Raw genomic sequence first — 24,466 nt, 5'->3', positions numbered from 1 at the left:
GACCACCCTCTGTCGTCGAATCGGCGATCAACGAGCTCCCTGTTGATTATCCACTCCCTCTCTCTCTCTCTCTTTCTCTCCCTTCCTCTCTCCTTTCCACGTGTGGCTAGGTAGGTAGTAATTATGAAAGCCTGGTGAACCGGTGCATCGATCGTCGCGCATCCACCGCTAATTACAATCTTCGACGCGTCGTAAACGCGTGTAATTAACTCGATCGAATGCGAAAATTAACCGAGCGACGATAATCCGGATCGTTTCATCGCACAACGAGGAATCAGCCAGAGGTCGACGGCTTAGCTTTCCTATTACGTGTATAACGCCCCCCTCCTTTTTTTTAACCTCTATATAATCTATGCGTAACGTAATACGCGAGAAAGGTTTCTTTCGTGCTGGTTGGGCTTCGCGGAGAGAATTCGTGAGAGAACCCCGAGCTTTGTCGAAGGTATACGTGTTATTACATAATTCTTATTTGTAATATTTGAAACTATTGCCGGATGATCGAATTATATCGTCCGTTTCACCAATGGGGATGGGATTGAGTTATACGAATTTTAGATAATATGTATTGTAATTGATATTACGATATATCTGTATTTAAAAGCAATTGGAATGGAGGAGCATAGAATTTTGAAATAAATGTTAGACGATGATGGAACTACATTTTTTTTTTTAATTCTTTCATCCTCCAGATTATTGTAAAAGCGTAGTACAATTTTAAAATTTGAAAGAATGAAATACAATATGATTATCGTTTAATTATATTGCTATATAAGTTGCTATACAAATTGTTGTATAAGTATAATGGTTTGCTAAAATACTTTTTATAGTCACTTTTTTGGATTATTGAGATATGCATTTATAATTTATAATTTAAAAAGAATTAAGAGAGCACCTCGTATTTCCTAACAACATTGCTAGTTTAAAATTATACGTATCAAGTTTTGTCACTTGACCACAGATGCAAAACTTGATAATTAGAAACTTGATCATCGAAATATCGACAATCTTTAAATATATAGAAACATTTTTAGAAGGAAACGATATGAATTTAAGTTTTAATATCTCACGATTGATTCGAAAGTATAATAAATTCGTTGAAATATTATTTGGTCAATATTCGGTACAGCAAAAATTGTATCTCTTCGAGGCGCGAAGCTCCAACCATTGTTCCTGGTTGGGCACGTACATTTCCGCCGGCATGCGTTCCAATCCAGGTGATTCTGGCGATCCACGCTCGTTTGTTCTTCTAGCTGAAACATTAAACATTAAACGAAGAAAAAAATTAAATGCGAATTTATTTTTCTATATTTTTGCATTTGCACGATTCGTATCGATGAAAGTGTTCGTAATAATTCAATGAATCGATTCTTATTTTAATAAAAAATCAAAATATACTTTCGCAGTTTGGATCATGATCGATGATTCATCTTTTTATAAATACAAGAAAGTATTTACAGAATTCTCATTAATCTAGTTTTCGAAATGAAACAATATACTAACACTAAAATTGTCCAATGTTTCTTTTTTTTTTTTTTTTTGTCATCACGAATTCTCAAAACTTGATTCATAATTTAATTCATAACTTGTGCATCGAAGAGCAAATCAAATCCAAAAATGTAAAGTCTAAATTAAGGATAGATTTATGGAGAATCAAATTTTTGTAGAGAATAGAGATTTCATTCTTCTCAGTTTCTTCAAGCGTTGCAATATGCAGATTTTTATACCGTTTAAAAAAATTTTAAAAACACGCACAAACGTAAACATCCGCAAACCAATCATAATTTCAATTTCGATTTTGCATCAACTCTTACCGAGTCGTTTCCGCATGGAGATAGCCTCGCCAGGATGTCGAAGAAGCAATCGTCCAACCCCCTCGCATCTTCGCAACACTTCGTTTTTTAAAAGATGATCTCGTACGTTCTGAGAAATTATCGGACAATTGGTCACCCATTTGGACACGTAAGCGAAGTCCGTGAGCAATTGCAACGCGCCATATTCGCTAGAAAATATTCCTTCGATCGTAGAGAACACCGATCTGTTTTATTTCCATTTCATCCTGTTTCATCGTCATCGAGACAAGCCAGAGTTCTTTTATTTTTTTTATTTTTTTTTTTTTTACCTAAATTTAATTCGATGCAGATATATGTAATCCAGCCACGCTTCGCACATAATTTTCAGGATCATGTTCGACGTGTCGGGATCCTCGATAACTTCCAATACAGGGAGCAGTACTTTCTCTGCGGAATCGACGCGTTCAGAGAATCAAGAGCGAAAGGGTGAAAGGGATTTTCTTACCGAAGTAAGGCTGCACGTAGAGGCTAGCCGCCACCGGGGCGACGTCGCCACCTTTCCTCCAATAACTCGGCCTTGGAAAGCACATATGCAAATTTGCCAGGCTGACCACGCGGCAGATCTTCGCCAGAATATCCGTACACTTGGTGGAACATTTCTTGATGGAAAGTTATACATAGAGCAAACAAAAAAGAAATAGTAAAGAAGAATCCTCTCTTTACTTTTTTTTTTTTTTTTTCAAACAACATGTATATACCTGAAGTAGATCTATGTTCACGTTCACCTCGGATACAATTTTCGCCCTCATTTTTGCGCAAACGTATACCTGGACGCTCACAGAATCTGTCGATAATGCATTGATGTGATCGGCAAGCTGAAATAACCGGATTTTAATTTCTAAATCGTTCAAGTATCAAGAAGAAAAGAGTATAACTCGCAACATTCACCTTTAAGTAAGAAAGCTCCTCGAGACAATTAACTATGTCACCTTTTACCAAAAGGAAGAACACATCCAGTTCCCACGTATGCGCTATGATTTTCGCCTCCTGCACTATCCAAAGCCTCGCTGTGTGCACCGAATGATCCAACCGATGAAGAACAACGATCTGTTCCGACAGTGGCAACTCCATCAACGGGGCACCTATCACCCATTCACCGCCTGCCTCGCACTCGTTGCTCAATCTGACGAGCAATTGGAACAATTCCCCGAACATTTGGCCCGTGTCAGACCCCTATTCAGAAATATGAAACAAAAAATCGAGTCGAAATTGAATTGAAATTAATTAGAACGAGAAAAGAAAACTCACGTCCGTGGAGGAAGCTTTCGACTGGCACTTGAAAGCCGAGGTGTAGGCCAGTCTAAATAATTGATCCCATTCGGTGATTGTGGCATGACAACGAAGAGCATCGCAGAGATTTTGCAATGCTGGCCTCACCGTTTGTGGCACTGCTCATAGAAATATTACAATTTAATTTAACATAATTGATCAAATTCTGATTTGACTTTGTTATATGTTCGTTTCTACACCGTGATTTTTTTGGATGAATTGACTGAGCCAGTCCTTCAATTGCTGTGCCCCGTGACTGTGACGAGTCGCGAGAGCCTCGGGAGACCACCAGAGGACCACGTGATCCAGAATGCTCGACAAAGCGCCCCATGCGACTTCTTGGTAATAATTCTTCACCTTCTTTAACGCGCTACGTCTCAGCCTCGTTTCACCTTTCACGATGATATGATGAATATTTGAATATTTCATTTCATTACGTTTCAATCGCGTCAGATTAGAAATACAGTTAAGGTTAAGATTTACTTTGATTTACTGCGTACCATTGGTAGTCTTCAGAGCATCTGTGCCCAACAATTTAGGCGAAATTTCTTGCGCAACGTTCAACAGCCTAAGAACGTACTTGTCTTGAGTATTGACCAACGTCTGAATATTTTCGATATTCGACACTTCCGGTGGTTCCGTCCTCGACGAAGAACTCTCGATCGGTGGCGTCAAATGTCTCGTAAGAGCTCTGCAAATTAAATTTTTCAAAATGTTCAAAAGAAACTAAAGATTCTACTATTTCGCAAAAAAGTAAAGATCGTTTAATGCTGGCCAACCGATAAATTTCAATACTCGAATTGTCCGAAACATCAGCATCACCAGAAATGGTTGAAGAAGGATCGGTCTTCTCCTGAGGTTCGTAATTTGTTAAAAGGCAGTCGATGAGTTCATGGCAGGATTCTTCGGCTTTGTTTTTGGCCAGTATCTGAAAAAGGCGAAGTTGTTGAAAAAATGTTATCAAAACTAAAAAATAATTCTTTTTTATATAAAATATGTATATTGTAGATTATATACAGAGAAGATTATTTATTAAATATCATTTAGAGGAAGTGAAATCAATGTTTGAAGTTTCACTGTTAGTTTCGTTTTTTTTAAGTATACGATAAAGCAAAATTTTAAACTATTAATATTAAGATAATTTTAAATTATAATATGATATTCGGATTTTTAATGATGTTTAATTAAAATTTAAATAATTTAATTAAGATAGATATTAATTATATATTTTGGTATTTAAATTTGAAATTTTTCAGAAAATGAAATTGCGGAGAAATAGATGATAATGTAATACTCTATTTTGTTTTTTTTTTTTGCCGTTTCTTCGAAATTTAAATTGAATAACTTGAATTTGACTTTAATTTAATTAATCCTCATGTATAAAAAAAAATTTAATTATTCTTATTTTATTTTTATTCGAACTTTTTTTTTACCATCTTCTTCTTACTATTCATGCCAAGAAATTTGCAATCATGTTCATTCAAAAATTTGAAACGCTGTATGCATATTCCAAAAAAAGATATCGTAATTTTAATGTGTAATACAGAGTAAAAAAAAAAAAGAAATAAATTTTTACCTGCAATATTCGTGTAACAGATATCTTCTTCATCGGTTCTAACATATAAGGACAATTGTTACAGAACACATTCGTAGAAGCATCCATAGAGACATCGATATCTATATCCAGTATATCGTTATAAATGTTCACCAACCTGGAATCAGATGTTTCATTAACCGAAAATTAAAAAATTATAAAAACATACAATTTTCACCTGAAAATTATCTTAAGTAGCTCGTCGCTCTTGCAATCGACGATTTCGTTAATCAAGTTGCGAACAAATCTCGCGAGGACGTTCAGTTTTCGTTTCAACATCATCAAAAAATGTCTCATTTTGTAATTATAAATTGGATGTGCACTGACACTTGTCGTACTGATCGATTTATATTCTTCCTTTATCTCTTCTAAATCGTTTGCGATTCCATTGTATATCTGTATTCAAAATGCGATCCAAAATGTTTATCCAAGAAAGGAATTTATATTCATTCGTGAAACTTTTCGAATTTAAAAAAACAATTTTTTAACAAACTTTAATTTTATGAATATTTCACTAGTTTTTATAAAATTTATTCTATAGCTTTTATATCAAAAAACAATGGAAACTTTCTCAAATGCAAAACGAAAATATAAAATATGAAATTTCAATTCTAAAATATTGAAATATTGAAAAAGAAACAGCTAATTCCTAATTGAATTTAAATAGCATGAAAATTTTCCTCGTTATCGATATCAAACATAATATTACAAAGATAAAAAATTACTAATTTTATTTAATAAAAAATTATTAATTTCAATAAAAAATTAAATTAAATGCACAAATTGACATGAAAAAAAAACCGCACCTTTATATCATATGTCTGAGCGTCTGCAATATCTCGAATAATTAACGCTATATTTTCCACAAAATTGTCCATTCTCTTTGTAAGCATCGACGAGTTTGCGAACCATTTCTCAAGAATATCACTCGGAAATGGCAACCATTTGCCGATATTTACTCTATAATTAATATCCATATGGCTAAAAAACTTTAAATAATCAAAAATTTAGACCGATTTTTTTTTTAAATCAATTGTATCATCATTATCATTCGTGATTCCGAGATTTATATCATTTCTAAACACGATAATTACAGGTCGAACACCCTTCAAACTTGAAAAAAGATAAATTCTATTATGCTATAACAATAAACATCTTTGCCATTTTTACATTATTCTATTATTAATTTATTGAATACTTGTGATATTTGTTCGATTTTATTGAATCACCAAATTATCTAATGAACGATGAAATTCTTCAAAAATGTTTCTGATAGAAAATTGATCAAGAATACACGATTGAATATATAAGATTGAAATAATTTAAATAATAATTTAAAAGACAAAAGTGAACTTAAGCAATTTTACTTTATACTAAAGTAAAAGTCGCGTATAACTCGAGTAGAGTTGCCAGGGAAACGCCTAACAAATTGCAATTATTCATGTTGCAGTCAAACAAACATAAAGATAAGAATCAGTGTGTTATTTTATCTTAACTCATTCCTTTATTTTATTCTAATGATAATGATTTCATATTAAATATCAATACTGTTTATAAGAACAAAGAAGAGAATAAAAGAAATTTTTTGTATTTAATATTTTATTTTCATTTTATTTAATGTTAAGGTTATGTTGGTCAAATTGTTCACTCCAGTGAAGTATCTATTTAAACAGAACAATCAATTGATAATTTATCTTTATGATAATAAAATTTTAATGATAATAGATTATTTTTAATTCCCCTTATTTCGTTATTTATCTCCCTTATTTCCTTGTATTATTGCATATTATATCATTGTACACTATTTTAACCTATTTTGTGTAATATTTGGATATTATTTAGATTTCAAATTATATATATATTTAAAACATCAGTTGTTTTAGAAATTTATTAATTCATATGTATATATAAAGTACGTAAAAATCGACATAAATCATGTCATATTAAACATCAACATAAGAATAATGGTAAGTACAAAAATTAAATGTTAATTCAAAAAATTATATAAGTGTATAATTGTATATCTTACAATAAGAAATGAGGATTGGTTACTTCTGACAGATCGGATATTAGAGTAAGAAAAAATATAGTCGTAAGTCTTATAATCGCAAAGTCACAGATTATATAGTAAATTATACATAATAAAATCATTGACTTTTTGTGAGACACGCAATTATTTAAATATATAATGGGTAAATATATTTTCAATAATTTTTTATAAATTATAATTAAATTATTTATATATTTATTTTTTTATACATATTCCATTCTATATTATTTTAGGTAACTCGCAAGATAAAAATGTTTCAAAACAAAAGAATGTGCTTCCTGCACATATCCAAAATTTAAATCTAACTACTACACTTCCTAATATCATACCACCTCATCCATTTATAACGGAAGACGAATTTTTCAAAACATGGTGCTCTTGGAAAAATGAATTCTTAACATTCAAAAGAGTTTTGAATAAAGAGAATTTTAATAATCAGAATAGATTAGGAAATTTGTTATTAAATTTAATGGGTCCAATTGGACAAAATATTTATAGCACATTTCAATTTAATTCTCTGAATGATAAAGAAAATGTAGATATATTACTTGAAAAATTTGACGAATATTATATATTTTCAGGAAGAAAAAAATTATCTTTAGAAAATACATATGAATATATAAACGACTTACAAGTAAAAAAAATTTTTAAATTTATAACAAAAATTTTGATAAGAAATATAATATACAACAATTTTAGTTATTATATAATTTTTTTTTTTTAGTTTATTATCAAAGAAAAAAACATTGACAATGAACAAGAATTAATAAGGAAGAAAATTTTAACAGAAATCAATGTATATCAATTTAATAATGCTGCTAAACATATAATTCCAACATTTACATTTTCTTCTGATTTCAATAAGTTAACAATAAAGGAAATTGCATTCATTTGGAAATTATACATTGATACTAATAGTAGTTCAAAAAGCTGTATACGTTGTGGATCTAATCATATTTCTAAATGTCCATCATTGGGAAAACAATGTGTAAAATGTAAGGAATGGAATCATTTTCCAAAAAGATGTCCAAAAAATTTTATTACTAACTGTCATTATTGTGGAAGTGATCATAGATATAAAAATTGTCCAGCTTATAATGAAATTTGCACTAAATGTCAGAAATTACATCATTTTAGCTGGAAATGTAAATCTACAAAAATTCTGCACTGTAATTATTGTGGTTTAACACATATTGCTTCTAGATCCCATTGCACAGCAAAAAATATCATTTGCAATAATTGCAAAACAATGGGTCATATTTCTTCAAAATGCAATAAAAAATCAAATAAATATCATAATAATGAAAAATAATTTTAAATAGTAATTTTAAAAAATAATTTTTTTAATTTAAATTTTAATATAATCAATGAAATCTTTTTGTACTAGACAATATAATGAATATTTGTTTATTTCTTTTGTGTATTTTTATTAAAAATATTAAAAAAATATATTTTACATCTTATTACTAATGATTAATTTAATATGTAAGGAAATATAACATAATATTAATTTATGAAATTATAGTATAGGAATAGTATAGGACTTTCATATAATATTTTTATATACAAATATATTTCTATGTATCTTTAAATAACTTTGTAATAATATTTTTCATAAAATATCTTTTATTATAAATCTTTGATTCTCCTTCTCTATTTTAAACTATTATTATTTTTACTTTCTAGTGATAATGATAATATCTAAAAAATAAAAAAATAAAAATTAGTACCTAAAATTAAATATTAGTTGTCTTTTTTCCAATATTTGCTTATTAGTGGTATTCTATATATGCAATTATTAATAATAATTAATAATAAAGTTATTATATTTCATATATTTATAATATTATATACTGGAATAAATTGGATCAATTGGAGAAAACTTTTTTTAATATATTTTTCCTCCTTTAAAGTTTCATATACTAAAAATATCATATTTAGAAAAAATTTTTTCTATAGTTGTATTATATAAATTACTAAATATAATAATATTTTATTATATTATAAAAATAAGTAAAAAGCAAATAATCTTACAAAGGAAATCAAAATTATATACTTATATTGCATAATATATATTATTCAAATTTATATAAATAAATATATATGTATCATTAATATTTAAATTTTTGAAACTAATAATTCTCAAAACTAATAAACAAAAAATTAATTTATTTTTAGATGTTAAAAACAAAAACATATTTTCTTTCAGTTGTTTTTCAAAATTTATGAAGCTTTAAAATATATTTTGTTTTCATTGTCTTTGTAATCTTCCTAAAAAAGATATTTTAAAAATATTCTCCAGTAGTATAAGAATATCATAAAATAAATTTTATATAGTTAAAAAAATTTTCCAATTTTTAAATTGATATATTTTACTTATCTTGAATTATATATTTATATTTAAAATTGAAAAATATCAACTTTTATATTTGTAAAGTTTAAAAATTTCATTAAAAAATTTGAAATTGAAATTTTTTGCATTCGAATATTGTTAAAAAACAAAGAAATTTTCGTAATTATTGGTACTCTAAAATAACATTTGAACCTAATATTATATAATTTTATAATTGATATATTTCGCTTGAACAAGTACAGAACAAGGATAATAGAAAAGCAGAAAAAAAAGCTAAAAATTATAAAATCGTTTCTAGAATATCATGAATAAAAAAAAATAGCAGAAGCAGATAAGAATAATATCAGATAATATATAAAATAAAATAATAGAGATAAGTAATATAAAAAGCATTATTTTTTTTTAGACCAATTCGAAATATAAAATATATGTTTACCCTATATTGTTTTTGATTTCATATCCTAAATTGTCAAATATAAATCGTAAATCTTATTGTAATTTTTGTTTGATATTTATTTACTTCCACTATTTACTTAAAAAGTGCTCAAAACAAACACCGTTAATATAAAAAATGTTAGTTATTAAGTTATAGTAACTTAAATTTTATTATTATATTGCGGAAATATTAACTGATATCTAGTGGAATTTCCTAAACTTAAAACTAATAAAATCTATGAAGTTAATTCTTCGAAAATAAATAAATCATGAATAAACATAAATCACAAAATATTACAAATAATTATTAGATAATATGATACCAAAATTACTTATATTGTTACATAAAATTAACTTCTACTATTGATTTGGTATTTTCAGAAAATGAGCTATTTATTAATTTTTTTAATATTTAAATATATATATAATATTCATTTGTTATTATATTTTTTCTTTTAATTCGTTTTAACAACGAATAATTTCATGAATTAATTAAATATGAGAAAAAAAATAATATTTTTTATTTCAAGATCATATATTAAATTATTTTTTTTTCACTTTTTGATCATATTTCTTTACACGGTACAGAATATGTAAATATAGATATAATTAAATAGTATAGGATATATAAAATAATTAAATTTCAACTTGTACCAACATTAAAGTTGGTAATTCTATTTATAATTTTGATTCATATAATCATGATTCATCTTTTAAATTATTAACTAGGGAAATACCCGTTATAAAAAGTAAGTATATAAGAACAAATCATTTTATCTTTTTAATTTATAAAGAATAAATCATTTTTATTCGTACATTTTTTTATATTTAATTTCACCAGGTATGTAATAATTATAAAACGATATAATATATTTATATCTATGATCTATTTAGAAGAAATTAGTTTTTATTAAGTAAATAAATATTCATAAATTTTATGTTAAAAAATAATATATCGATAAAATAATTAATTAATATCTATATAATATTATCTATATTTCTTTATATAATATATATATATCTTTTTGTAAAAATTGTAGTAAAATATTACAATAATATTTTTTTTTCAGCTTATTTTACATTGCTAGAATATAAATCTGATAATAAAATGAATATATATGTAAGACCTCCTGATCCCTTATCTGATAATGGAGATATTACTCAAAATTGGAAGCAGTGGAAAAAAGATTTTATGATATTTATGAATGTAAGTAATTTAATGGATAAACCAAAAGAAGAACAAGCTTATCTTTTAAGAAGTTATATAGGAAAAATTGGTCAAAATGCTATAGAAAAAATTGTTTCAATCAAAGAAAGAGATGATATGAATATATTATTAGCAAAACTTGATAAATATTTTTGTCCCTCTAAAAATGAAGTTGTTGAAAGATATAATTTCTTTAATTTAAAAAAAAAAAAGGATGAATCTATTGAAACTTATATCACTCAGTTGAAGGTAAATATTGAAATAATTTCTATACTTTTAAATATATATTTTTTAAATATACATTTATTTTTAGAGTAAAGCAAAAACTTGTAATTTTGGAAAAATGGCAGACAGTTTAATTAGAGATAAAATAATTATGGAAATCCATGATAAACATTTGAAAACAAAAATTTTTAATACAGAAAATCTCAATTTATCAACATTAATACAAATTTTTAATGAGCATCAAATTTTGCAAAATAAAAAAAAAGAAGAAAACAGGACAAAAAATGATTCAAAATGTGATAATGCATCTGTTAAAAATACATCTAAAATTGTTAAAAATTTTGATGAAAAGACTAATAATTCAAACAATAATGAAAAATCAATAAACGTGCAAAATAAAAGGAATTGTAGAAAATGTAACCAAAGACATCCTATAAGAGCTTGTCCTGCTTGGGGTTTGAAATGTGGAAAATGTGGCATAAATAATCATTATACTAATTGTTGTCCAATTCAATTTAATGAAAAAAAAGAAGTAAATATATTTTATTTAGTATAAAATTTTTATCAAAATTTTTTTTCTTTTATTAATTGTATTTTTGTTATGATAAATTTTAGCAAAAATCAAATATTACTGGTAATATGAATTTACAAACGGAAAATTTACAGGTAAAATATTGAGAAATTTAATTTATTAAATTTTAAATTATTTATATCTAAATTATTAAATAAAAAAATAAAAAATTTTGTTGTAGTTTCCTAGTGCTCCACCACTTTTGGATGTTGAACCCAGATTGTATCCAAATTTAGATCATGCAAAAATGTCTCAAGAAATGGTATAATCAAAAAAAAGAAAAAAAATAAAATATATATAATAATAGCAATTTTTTCACTTCTTTTTTTTTTTTTAAGAACAAATATAATCATCAGCATGCAATTTTATTGACACAGCCAAATCAATGGTCATGGATAGAGAATAAAAATAAAATCACTAATGAAAATTTACAAAATAATAATGTTTCATTGGTAAGTTTTTTTTAAATCTTTGTACATATAGTTTATTAAATTATTAAAGTATTTTATTTTTATATAAGCCTCCAGTATCGAATATGAATACAGGATATGAGTATAACATGCAAGTTACTGAAATAAAAAAAGAAAGCACAAGTAATATTGATAAAAATGATATTTCTAAGACATCTAAAAATGAATGTCGAATATCATAGAAAAATATGTAAGATATTTTAATTATATTATTGTACAACTTAATATTTCTTATATAATATGATATCTTTAATTAAAATAATAAAAATATTTTATTCTAAAAATAATAAAAAAATTATGATAATAATATGATATGATAATAATTAAATAGAAAAATATATTATATGTAACAGTAAATAAATTTTAATTTTGATTTATTACATTGGTCCCTAATTAAAAGTTAAATTATTGCTATGAATATTAAAAAAAAATGGCACATTAAATATGAATTATAATAGATTAATTTTTTAATTACCAGTATTTAAATATCAAGAAATCAATTACAACAAATATGTATAATTTGTTATTCGTTTTCAATTTAAAAAATATCATATTTATTTGATTTCCGAATAATATGAGATATAACATTAAACGATATAACTTGTTAACAAAAATAAATAAAGCACAAATTTCTTTGGTATGAAACTTACATAATAATTGTAATTAAAAATCTTGTATAATATTTTGTAATTAAAAATAGTAAGCATTCTTGTTATATGTTTACATTTGAAAAATACAGCAATTCTGTCAGATGATATAGTGCTTTACAAATTTATATAATTGTGTGAAGAAATATAAAAATTTGTTACATTATAAATTATAATTGTCATGAAAATTAATAAATAAATATGTGATAAATTCTATATGTACTGATTATATACTGCATGATATAAACTGATGTTTTTTTCTATTTTATGTCTCTTCATTATCTTAAATAATTTAACATTTTACAAGATCTTGTTAATTTTTTGATAAACAAATTATTTAATTATACTAGTAAATCACAATTGATAATGTTTAAGTAGTAGAACAGTTTAGATATTAATAATACTATAGTATAAAATCGAGCTTTTAAAGAAAACAGATATTAAAAAAGTATTTTAAATATAAAAAACAGTTTTTTTTCTAAATTTTATCTATGTTAAAAAATATTAGCAACATTAACAATAAAATTTGTTTAAAAATGTTATTACAGAGAAAATTCGATAAATATGTCTTATAAAAATCTATAAAAATACATTAATTATAATATCTGCTTCTTAATAAACATATTATGCATAATTTATATATATATATATATTATAATGTATATAAAGTCTTTTATAATTGAAAGACTTTGATGTCAATGGCATTAGTAAATATACGAAATATATTAACTAATATTTTAACTAATATTGAATACAAATATATATTAAACTTATACTTTACATAAATATATTTATAAAATATCAAAAAATGAAAAATGTATATAAAAAATGCTTTTATTTAGAAATATAAAAATTGTAAAATTTGTAAACTTTTTTGTAAACTTTTTATATCTTTTTCAAATTTAATAATAATTCAAAATTTTTTTTTCAATTGGATGAAATAAAGATAGATATGTTTGATCTTATTAAAATGTAAAATATAAATCTAATTTTTATTAAATTTGTTGTTACTAAAATTATGTTAAAAAATCATAATTCACTGTTATTTTTAACAGTGATAAATACTTTCTTATGTACATAAAAAGAAAAGGTACATAATAGAATATAAATGGTAACTTTTTAATTTCCTACTATATAACTAAAATCTATATATATAAATATTATGACATAGTTTTCAGTATACTGGCAAGACACACAATCATCAAATAATTTGAATCAAGTTACGGACGGGTCTTGATTAAAATTATCTATATCTGAAGAAAGTATAAGTTTATTTAAATTATAAGGTGGTCTTTTTGGTTTTGGAGGAGGAGTAGGTGGTTTCGTTTGAATATCAAGATCATCAGTAGGAGTCGGTAATTTGTTTTTTGACCATTGCCCTAATGACCGGTTAAAATTATTTAAACTACCTGTTCCATAATGTTGAATAGATAATTCTTCTGGAAGATTACAATAATCAGCTTCGCGAGTTTTCACAGGTAAAGGTGGAGGTGGATCATCTTCAGAGGCTGTACTATCTGTGGTGCCAATACTATCTCTATTTCCTTTTCCTAAGCTATTCAAATCCATTCCATTATTTATATTCTTTAAATAATGTTGAGATTGCCCAGACAAACGATTACTTATCCTTCTTTCCTTTTCGACTTCTGATCTTAAAGGACGTTTAGGTGTTAACTAGAAAAATTTTATTATTATTTTTGTTGTTATTATTATTACTGTTATTATTATCATTATTATTATTATTATTATTATTATAACAATATTAATTATACCGAAACGTTACCTCTTGACGAAGTTCAAATTTCGGAGTAGAAAGAAAACTAGATATTGATGGAGTAGCAGGAATTGATGTAATTTGTGATATATCTGCTGTAGTATACCATTGACTCGTCGGTTGATCACTTTTTGTCGATGCAACTGAATCACTTTTACGTGAACTTCTTCGCTTTGAATCTTTCTTTTTATTTGTTCCTGGACTTGGACTTCCTAGTGCCTTTTGTAAAGATGCCGATGACAATATATGTGAACGTATTGAAGAATTCCTGTACAATAATAACTTTTATTACTATTTAATTATAAAAATATATATTTATATTAATAATTAAAATTTTAATATTATACTAATATATTAGCACACTATTTACCTATTTAGCATAATAGTCGGTTGTGTTATAGAAGTTGTTTTATCCAGGGACAAACATGGTAATATAACAAATAATACAAAAAATATCATGCAAATAAAAAATAGAATAAAAGAAGAGAAAAAGAAATAATATATAAATATTACTTTTAAGACATATATGTATATATGTAATATTTTTTCTTGTTTTTTTTTTTATTTTCAATTTTTAGAAGCATTCCTATAAAATATTTGATTAATTTAAATAATATAAAAATAGTTAAATAAAAAATAAATTTGAAAGAATATGTTAAATGACTTATTAGTCAAAATATATATAAAAAAAATAAGTAAGATATAAATAAAGATTTGTGCACATATATACACATGTGTATATATACAAAAACTGCTAGGTACGGAGAAAGGATAATAGGATATTGTGTTTATCAGGCCCAACGGCAAAATTCCTGAAATTATAGATAAATTATTCTAATATCTATTCGAAATATGAAAATGATATGAAATTAGAAAAATGTTTTTGGATTAACATTTAACCAATTCTTTTCTCAAAATAATCTATTATTAAATAATTTATTTAAAAATAAATTTTTAATCAAATTATCAAAAAACAAATATTATAATGACATAAACAAATAATATGAATATATAAAATAGTACATATAAAAAAAAAATAAAATAATATGTAAACCTGATGATGAATAATATTGACAATAAATTTAAAAAATTATGTATAAAATACAAAATATGAAATAAAAAGAAATTAATTATATTAACAAATTAATTATAGCATGAGTATTTTTATGCATCATCATCATCATTATAATATTTTTACCTTGTCAAACTGACGTTTTGAGTACCAGATGAAGGCGTGCTGTTATTAAAATTGAATGAGGCGAGCGACTTGAATGTTGCAACTTGGGATCTTGTAAGAGAGGATACCCTGGAGTGAGTTCCACAGCTGAACGAGATAATTACAAAGTGACCACATAACATTATAATAAAAGATATGAAAAAATTATGTAGGAAGCATTTTTACATGTTTTTATATGAAATTTGTGAATTTTAGTCAACTTTTTCTTTTTGCATGCATATCAGTTATAATGAATATAAATAATATTTTAAAACAAACGTAGTTATAATCTCATGATAAAAATAATGCAATTTAATAATATAGAAAGAAATGAGCAAAAATGTTAGTACAAATATTTGCAGAAAAATTGCAAAAAATTACACAATATCATACATTAATATATTATTATACAAATATATATTACTTACTCTGTATTTATATTTGATTCAGATAATCGATGAATTTCGCCCCTTGAAGCTTGATGTCGTCGCATCGTAACAGATTGAGTTAGATTTTCAATTTGTAAATCACATGTCTGTAATACGTATATATAATTAATTTTTTTAAAAAATATATATATAATTTTTTCAAAAAATAAATTTCTAATAAAAAACAAATATTTTACTCTTTTTCCGTATTTTGCTTCTACTTGATTTCGCATTGACGCAAAACATTGTTCCAAACGCTGATGAAACGGAGTTAATTCAGGTGGAGCACGCATTTTATGTAATTGAACACCAATATTTAATAATGGAATTTGTTCAGCAATTAATCCTTCCAATTTCAAAAGATCAGAACTTTCTTCTGGATGAGAATTACGATATTCAGAATTGAGAAATGCTTTCTCATAATTATCTATACCACCCATAACTGCTGGATCTAATATACCATTTAATTTCATACTAAGCGGATTTAATGGAAGATTATTATCGGCTTTATGTGCTAAAATCAAATCTCTTAATGCAATATTTGTAGCTTCCATTGTTTCAATTGCATTACGAAGAGGACTAACTAAATAGGTTTCACTGGATGTAACAGGAAAACATCTAAGAATACCCGGCAAAGGATGACTCGTAACGAGTACTGTTCTTTCTAACCATAACGAAGCAAATTCATTATTAATAATAGTATTCATATCTTTTTCTTTATCAGCAGAATTTACAGTAGTCGAAATTATATCTTTCTTTGGTGCTGGCCTTGAAAAGCGGAAACGCTGAACATCGTTTACTCGATGATATCTTAAATATATATAAATTTTTTATTTAAATTTAAAAAGATTTTAAATTTCATGATAAATCTATGTGTTATTAAATCATATGTTACCTCAATACTGCCTCTGCAGTTATAGGTTTTCCACTAAGTCGATGCCTTTTTTCATCCATTAATGGATCTACTCTATTGATTTGTACATATTGATGATTGGATTCTAACATTTCCGAAGTAGGAGGAGACAATTTATTCATTTGTTCTGCATTTGGTAACTGATTTAATGTTCGTGAACAAAAATCACTAAGACGTTCATATTCTTTCCCACGATAAATAAATACCTGATTGATTAATCAGAATTAATAGTAGCGTCAAATAATTAATTATTGATATGGAAATTTCTCATAACATACCTTGTTTTGTAAAAATGCCGGATGACCACGACCATAATATGCAACTCTAAAATATTCAGGCTCAGGTCTCAATTGTTTTACTATAGAATCGTAAAATTTGGCCATCCGCCTTAATAATACAGATAATTGTAAATAATCGAATGTTTCTTCTTCATATTGTGCAACTAATTCTTTACATATTGCAAGCGCACATTCCCACATTTTACCTTTATCAAAATATTCAATCATATCATTATATAATGCTTCTTTTAATTCACGATGCGTTTGACATAGTAAATATCTATGTGATTTTAAAAGTGGTGGTAATGGTTGATCGCTCCAAGCTAGTAATTGACTATGAAGTTTCAAAGAATATGCGGCTTCGGTATAGTTGTCACACTCTAAGTGTAACTCACAAAGTTTGTTTACATATCTACAAGACGAAGACTATAACTTAGAATTTCTAATAATTAAAAATTATATATGACTTTAATAAAAATAATTTAAGTTTTGATAAAATTGATTACATATATACCTAATATACATTTCTTTTCTATTTATTTCCGAATAAAATTCTAATAAATTTACAATACATAACATCCTATGTTCTTGAGATTCAGCGTGAATAATATCACGATACTGTAATAGACGTTCCATAAGTTTAGCTACTGTATCAACGAAACGTAATCCTTGTTCTCGCATAGTTGAGTGTTTTTCACAAAGATTACCCATTACTTGAATCCAAAGCAAACGAAATTGTTCATCCCCTCTGCCTCCCTCAACCTATAGAAATGTATATGCAATTGATAAATCAACAAATATGTAAAAGATATATATTATAACTTACTAATATATCTAATTTTGCAATCATTTCATTTTCATATTCTGTGAAATTAGCTTTTATGTGTGCAGGATCACGTTTTGTATCACCATATCCTTCAACAATACGTGAACTGTAAAATTCACATTGCATCATATCAAAAAATATAGGTATTGTTGCTTTTCTTAGTTCACTTTCTGGAATTAATGCCATTTCTAATATTGCTCCAACTAAAGCCGGAACAAACAATATTTTATGTTGTCCTAAATTAAACCACATGGATCGTATTTCGAATGCTGTTTCTCTATAAAAAAAATTTATTTTAATATATATTGATATTTAAAAAAATAAAATAATTTGATAATTCAGCATACCTCCGCATATCATTATAACGCGAAACAATGCGATTGCGTTTTGATGGTGTAAATATTTCCAATTGTAGAGCTGGTTGAGTTAGAAACGCAATTGCACAATGGAAAAAATTAGACCAAGCTTGTTGTTCAAAATCAATAAAGAAATAATCCCTAATAGTACCCGAAAAATAACGCAATGATTTTAAGATTATACTATTTTGAAGCATAATCATTTCACACCAATCTCCTGGAAATACACTTTTTGATACTAAGTCTTTAAATACAAGTAATATTTCCATAAGAAAATCAAGCAAATCAAATTTGGTTCCAAAATGATTTATATAAATTTCATAATGATGTTGTGTCATTTGTCTGAAATATATTAAACTTAGATTATGTGCATATTTCTTTAATAAAAAAGATTTTTATTCCAATTTTCTACCTGAATATTGCTAACATGACTGAAACTAAATTACCCACTAATGGGTTTTCTCTATCCATTGATATAACTGTTTGGATAATAGTCCGTAAGGCAGTAAGCATAATTTCTTTTACATCCTGTATAGTGCTTCCTATATCTTTTCTAAATGTTAAATCCAAGATATCAGATAAAATCTTGACACACAATTCAACCTACATGAACATAAAATAAGAAATATTTTGCATCACCATTGTGAATTATCAATATTATTGTAAAAATAATTATAAAAAAAAAAAAAGAAAAAAAATTTTTAACACAATAATAAATAGCTTTCCTGTAAATCTAATATAAAATACTTATTATAAGTATAAAAATAAGAGCAATGTATCTTTCATAACATCAGCAATTACCGTGCCAATAATTCAAAATTTACTTGTAACATTCGAAATCACGATGTATTTCAACAATTACCTCTTCAGAATAGCCACGGTGCTGGTTGAGTCGATGTCGATTTTCGCCGAGCAGCCTGGCTACCTTCGCCACGCTATTTCCAGGCGTACTTGACAGCCCCTTTTATAGGCCAATAACCAAAACCAAACCAAACACAAAAATGAAATAGCCCTATGTTAGTAAGAATATTATGCCAATTTATGCGTAAAAAAATATAGTTATATCCTTAATATCGTCCATCACCTAAGAGAAATTGTATTACAAGACTGCATGCATAAACAATGCAGTGCCTCAAGCAATAGGATAGTTATAAAAAAGTTGAAAAACTACATTAAATATAAGAATTCCTATAAAAATTTTTTATTGACTATTTCTTAAAGAGATTTTTTTATTTTAAAGATAGTGTGTTTTTATAATACACATCTAATCTGTATAAAGTGAAAAGATAGACACACAATGAATAATTTATATTTTAATGAAAATTGGATATTTTATGATTACATGCTATCAGGAAGCAAAAATGAATTCAATTCTCATGCTACAGTAAAAATTTATAGAGGATGTCTTTGATTTCATTACATTTCTTTATATCATTTCTATTTCAAATTTACTATTTAGATTAATAGAATATTATTTTATGAATATCTATGTTAATAGAATATTATTACATCTAGAAACATCACAAAAAAATAAGACAATCTGATTTAGAAACATATCACAAAAAATAAAGACATCCTAATTTACAGAATAATAAGATTAATGAAATTCATAGAAAGATGCGTGGCGGAAGGATGTCAGGCTGCACGGAAAGCACAAATAATGACACTATTCACAAGTTGTATAACGAAATTTTAAATGCAAATCAAAAGCTTCATTCACATTTTAACTATATTAAATATGCAAATATATTTGCTTTTTTAAGTTTCATTATGACAACATTAATATGAATGAAGCTTCAACAAAAATTTCGTCACTCAAAAACAATTTATATTTGAGAAATTCCCAATATATAAGTGTAATAGCAATTTTTAATTATTTCATATGCACTTCAATAATAATTCCCTTTCTTGACATTAAAGTTAATAAATTAATACATTTTTAATAGCTAATATACATTACCTCTTCTTTAGCTTCCAATAAATCGCGAACCAAAATAGCAATTCTAGGTAATAGAATTGCTCTACATTCTGCATTTAAAAAAAGAGGACTGTGAACAATATCATTTACAGTCATCATTTTTTGTTTAGTTAATCTTCTCATTGGTAAAGTAATTAATAAATCAGTTAAAATTGTGCTCAATTGTTTGCCACTATATACCCGTAGCAAATGAGGTATAGTAGTTGGTAAATATTTTAAACATGCTCCTTGAACTAATAATGTACTATCTGTTTCATGTCTCATAAGTTCAACAATAGATTTCAATAATTCTGTTAAAGTTTGAGAAAATTCCTCTTCATCTTGATTTAATCTATATATAATAATATATAAATAAATAAAGATACTTTAATTACATATAATAATTTTTTAAATGATATAAAAAAAATAAAACATACGCAGTGAATAAAAGACGGGATTCTACAACAAATCTCATACAATATTGAAGACTTTTCATTGTTTTAAGCAATATATCGCGTTCTTGTCCATCATTATTAGTTGCATTATCTATACGTTTACGTAATACTGCAATCAATTTTTTATATGCAAGCGTTGCAGAGAAACTCTCAGAAATATACAAATCCATTACTGGTTGAAAGTGTTGATATTTTCTATCAGATACAAGACCAATAATATATAATAAACATTCAAATACCATATCATCATAAATATCACTATCTGAATTACTCATTAATATGTTAAATAAAGCATCTAAAACATCCTAAAAAATAAATCTTATATAATGAAATTGTGAAATGTTTTATGTTTATTATGTATCTTTATATTTATATCATATAATATAAAAAAATTTACTAACCTGTAAAAACTTTACTACTTCTTCACCATCAACTTTCATTAAAGCAATCAGAGATTCTTTCAAATCTGTATTGTGTGATGCCCAATTCAATAAACCCAATAAATCTACATTTTGTGTTAATTTTGTTGAACAAATATTAGTTGCTATTAAAAAACTATCTTTACTACTTAAAGTAAGTGCTCCTAATGTTGGCTTTTTTTCAACATTTAATTCAACCTAAAAAAAAAAAAAAAAAAAAAAAAAAAATACTTAAATTTTGCAATATTTATATACAAAAATAATTTAATGTTGATATTAGTTTTACCAATTCACCCCTTGTTGATGGCAATTTCAAATATGAAATGTCAGTTTCTTCATATTTCTTTTGATCTAATTTGTAAACTAATAATTCATGTTGTATATCTTGCAAAGTTGTTCCATTACGTTGCATCAATTTAACATAACTTAAAGCAAAAGGTTTCTCAGACTTATCTTTTGCTTCATTTGAACTACGATGTTTAAATGTAAATTTCAAATGAGCTTGTTTAAATTCTTCAATAGGTACAGCAATTTTAAATGTTTCACACCATCTAGGCTTATCTTCATGATAATAAATAACACTATGATATTCATCAATTAATAGAGCCCCACCACCCAATGTAATAACTCCTGGTATTGGTACACCAAATTCATTGCATACTTTAACCTATTAAAAGATACAATGATATATTAAAAAATTAAATCATAAACATATTTAGAAATATCAATGTCTAAATATTACTGACTGTAACTTCAACATTTTTGTCTGTAGATTTTGATCCTTTATTAAATTCACCACTAATCAATGTGAGATACAAATCATTTCTCACATCACCTGGTAAAATAACTTCTGGAAATCCCATTTTTCTTGCAATAGCAACATTACCAAGTACTAAATGTGGATTCTCATCCCGTACCTAAATATCAAATTCTTCATTAAAATATATTCATAAATTAATTTTTTTAAAATTAATTTTTTGCTTACTTGCTTTGGATCTCCCCCAAGCAACTTTAAGCTAGTCCATAAACCCTGACCACCAGCAAAGCTGCCACTATTTCCATTACTATTTTTTTGAATATTTGTTTCTTTTTGGGAAAGAATTCTACGTAATGTACCATCCAAACTTTCTTTCTCACAACATCTGAAACAATGAAAAAGAGCCAAACAAAACAGATCTATCTTATATATAATTATATTCATAACAGGTTTTTTATGAATATATTTAAAATATAAATTAAAATAAAATTTTATACTTACTGTACAAATGGAATAAAGTGATGATGATCTGAATCACCTTCAAGTTTACCATTAATATATGAGGTAATATCCATTGCTGCTACACCAAATGGTCTTCTCATATTTTCAGTATTTTTTATTTTTTGATTAGTTTGTGCTACACTTGAACGTCTGTGATCAGTATCTTTAGCTTCCATGCCTCCTACTCTAATTACATAACAAACTAAATAAACTTTATCTTTGGCTAAATCTCTAGAGCCAAGATCTGTGAATAAAACTCTAAGGTTGTGAAGTTGATCTATATCTCTTGCAAGTCCTTCCTTACTCCATGATACTACATAATTTTCAGTAATTGCTTTCATTTCTCTACCATCATATAAAGTCAATAATAATTCTACATCTTCTGCCATTTTACATACAAAATTTCTTACACTAACAAAAAAGATATGTGAGTATACTGATGTTTGTAGTTTTAAAGGTTTTTGTTTAGTATCATTAGTTGCTTTTTTTATTCTTTCTGCAGCTGTTTCATGATGATAATATAATTGAATTGTACTTGTTTCTTCAGGATTAAGAACATTTCCTTGATCATCACGGACAACCATATCCATACCTAACAACTGATTACCAGTATCAATTTTAGCTGTTGCTAATCTTTTCATATCCTTTAATTCATCCACTGTTAATGTGCCACTTAAAATTTTGCTTCTATATCCTATTAACTCTAAAATTTGTTGTTGCATTGTCCTAAAGTGCACAGAATGAATCTGTCCATAATAAAAATTATATTAATTTCTTAATCATTAAATATAATTTTATTAATAAAATTTTATTAAATTAATAAAAATTTTATTAATAAAATTATATTATACAAACCACATATAGATGCTTCCAATGATGTCCCCATTCTCTTAAAACATTAGTAATTTCATGTATTAAACAATCCATATTTTTTGATTGTTGTAATATATATATATAAGATTTTGGAAAAATTCCAAATGTCCCTTTAAATTTACTATGTCCATAATACCAATCTCCACATTCTTCTAATATTTGTACAATTTCTCCAACAGTTAATCGCATTGTATAAGGAGTTCCATGTACAAAATTATGAATAGCTATATATAATAGTAAACAATTAACAATAAAAATAATTTTTAAAAAATTATATTATATTAAAATTATATATTTCAACAATTTAATTAATTAAAATATAAAATATAAAAAATAAAATAATAATTAAATAATTACTCATTTAATTATTTTATTAATTAATTATTTTTAACATTATTAATTAAATGTTTATATATATTCATATTCATAATTATTAAAGATAATATAGATACTATATCATGCGATTATTATATAAATGATAATGTCATGAACAATTATAGATCATTTTGATAGCATCCGTTAATTAAATATTTTTGAATAATAGAAGTAAAATTATTATTTATTTAACTACTTATAATTAAAATAACGAGCAAAATTATTTATATGTCATAAATTAATGTTTCGCGCGCAAAACAAAAATTAAAATTTTATCTGGTTGGGGCACCTCCCAGGATGTTGGATCTTTACAAAGACTAAATTAGTAATATTCTGTAATTTATTTCTTACCTACTCCTAAATGTTCTTTAACTTGTTTCCATGCCATTTTAATTAACAACTTATTATAATAAATTATATACACTAATTACATTTCGATTCGCACATTTGTTGTGCGAACAAAATACGACTCTTTTATCTTGACATCTAACACAACTACAATGTGAAACAGGATGCTTAGTGCTTCAATATTATCACGATGATGGGAACACGAAGCAAATACACCATGAAATATCCTAACTTATAGATATTCCAATGTACTGCGTATTTTCTTATATTAGAAACCGCGAAAAGTAGAATTTCTTAAAATAACGTATACATTCGTAAG

General features: G+C 25.7%; 4 protein-coding genes and 2 long non-coding RNA genes across 21 annotated transcripts; 3 read left to right on the top strand and 3 right to left on the bottom strand.

The window, feature by feature from the left end:
* Window positions 1–21: 21 nt before the first annotated feature.
* Window positions 22–2,516, top strand: LOC147658421 (uncharacterized). The gene is made up of 2 exons (XR_015295204.1): window positions 22–442; window positions 2,179–2,516. It is a non-coding gene; the product is annotated as an uncharacterized LOC147658421 (long non-coding RNA).
* LOC100872777 (coiled-coil domain-containing protein 142) lies at window positions 651–6,864 on the bottom strand. 10 transcript variants are annotated; one of them, XR_001112498.3, is made up of 13 exons: window positions 5,520–5,690; window positions 4,892–5,109; window positions 4,696–4,831; window positions 3,899–4,047; window positions 3,620–3,810; window positions 3,320–3,511; window positions 3,099–3,238; window positions 2,739–3,023; window positions 2,549–2,665; window positions 2,296–2,449; window positions 2,120–2,237; window positions 1,812–1,920; window positions 651–1,250 (listed from the first exon to the last, which is right to left on the bottom strand). XR_001112498.3 is itself a non-coding variant. In XM_086917618.1 (13 exons), exons 2-13 carry the CDS (start codon window positions 5,008–5,010, stop codon window positions 1,111–1,113), a joined length of 1,929 nt encoding a protein of 642 aa, XP_086773744.1. In that variant the 5' UTR covers window positions 5,011–5,109; window positions 6,743–6,861; the 3' UTR covers window positions 651–1,110. The 10 variants fall into 10 exon arrangements, 9 of the variants coding, with proteins under 9 accessions (XP_086773744.1, XP_086773746.1, XP_086773745.1 ...); XM_086917618.1 differs by lacking the exon at window positions 5,520–5,690 and adding an exon at window positions 6,743–6,861 and having other exon boundaries at window positions 1,812–1,999; XM_086917620.1 differs by lacking the exon at window positions 5,520–5,690 and adding an exon at window positions 6,081–6,135 and having other exon boundaries at window positions 1,812–1,999.
* LOC105736084 (uncharacterized) lies at window positions 6,775–8,399 on the top strand. The gene is made up of 3 exons (XM_031918104.2): window positions 6,775–6,905; window positions 6,997–7,397; window positions 7,488–8,399. The coding sequence occupies exons 1-3, from the start codon at window positions 6,902–6,904 to the stop codon at window positions 8,073–8,075; spliced, it is 993 nt and encodes a 330-aa protein (XP_031773964.1). The 5' UTR covers window positions 6,775–6,901; the 3' UTR covers window positions 8,076–8,399.
* On the bottom strand, window positions 7,555–9,822 carry LOC147658420 (uncharacterized). Its single transcript, XR_015295203.1, has 2 exons — window positions 9,553–9,822; window positions 7,555–8,464 (listed from the first exon to the last, which is right to left on the bottom strand). It is a non-coding gene; the product is annotated as an uncharacterized LOC147658420 (long non-coding RNA).
* On the top strand, window positions 9,693–12,385 carry LOC105736085 (uncharacterized). Of its 2 annotated transcripts, none has more exons than XM_031918103.2 (7): window positions 9,693–10,300; window positions 10,622–11,007; window positions 11,072–11,515; window positions 11,599–11,649; window positions 11,736–11,816; window positions 11,893–12,006; window positions 12,075–12,385. In XM_031918103.2, exons 2-7 carry the CDS (start codon window positions 10,660–10,662, stop codon window positions 12,204–12,206), a joined length of 1,170 nt encoding a protein of 389 aa, XP_031773963.2. In that variant the 5' UTR covers window positions 9,693–10,300; window positions 10,622–10,659; the 3' UTR covers window positions 12,207–12,385. The 2 variants fall into 2 exon arrangements, with proteins under 2 accessions (XP_031773963.2, XP_086773762.1); XM_086917636.1 differs by having other exon boundaries at window positions 10,275–10,392.
* On the bottom strand, window positions 12,365–24,442 carry mbc (dedicator of cytokinesis protein myoblast city). 6 transcript variants are annotated; one of them, XM_086917614.1, is made up of 22 exons: window positions 24,151–24,223; window positions 23,407–23,648; window positions 22,552–23,297; window positions 22,279–22,435; window positions 22,040–22,210; window positions 21,580–21,960; window positions 21,276–21,491; window positions 20,857–21,179; window positions 20,423–20,771; window positions 19,325–19,423; window positions 18,875–19,065; window positions 18,454–18,804; window positions 18,107–18,383; window positions 17,795–18,042; window positions 17,281–17,692; window positions 16,985–17,208; window positions 16,287–16,899; window positions 16,090–16,196; window positions 15,644–15,769; window positions 14,816–14,848; window positions 14,455–14,713; window positions 12,365–14,345 (listed from the first exon to the last, which is right to left on the bottom strand). In XM_086917614.1, exons 1-22 carry the CDS (start codon window positions 24,185–24,187, stop codon window positions 13,887–13,889), a joined length of 6,021 nt encoding a protein of 2,006 aa, XP_086773740.1. In that variant the 5' UTR covers window positions 24,188–24,223; the 3' UTR covers window positions 12,365–13,886. The 6 variants fall into 6 exon arrangements, with proteins under 6 accessions (XP_086773740.1, XP_086773735.1, XP_086773736.1 ...); XM_086917609.1 differs by lacking the exon at window positions 14,816–14,848 and having other exon boundaries at window positions 24,151–24,437; XM_086917610.1 differs by lacking the exon at window positions 14,816–14,848 and having other exon boundaries at window positions 22,279–22,432; window positions 24,151–24,437.
* Between the last annotated feature and the right edge of the window lie 24 nt (window positions 24,443–24,466).

The sequence above is a fragment of the Apis florea genome, unplaced genomic scaffold, assembly GCF_048593485.1.
Source record: "Apis florea isolate Af1SG1 unplaced genomic scaffold, ASM4859348v1 contig_2272_pilon, whole genome shotgun sequence".
Classification (NCBI taxonomy): domain Eukaryota; kingdom Metazoa; phylum Arthropoda; class Insecta; order Hymenoptera; family Apidae; genus Apis; species Apis florea.
The sequence above is the reverse complement of the archived record's forward strand: the minus strand, read 5'-3'. Positions and strand labels throughout refer to the sequence as shown.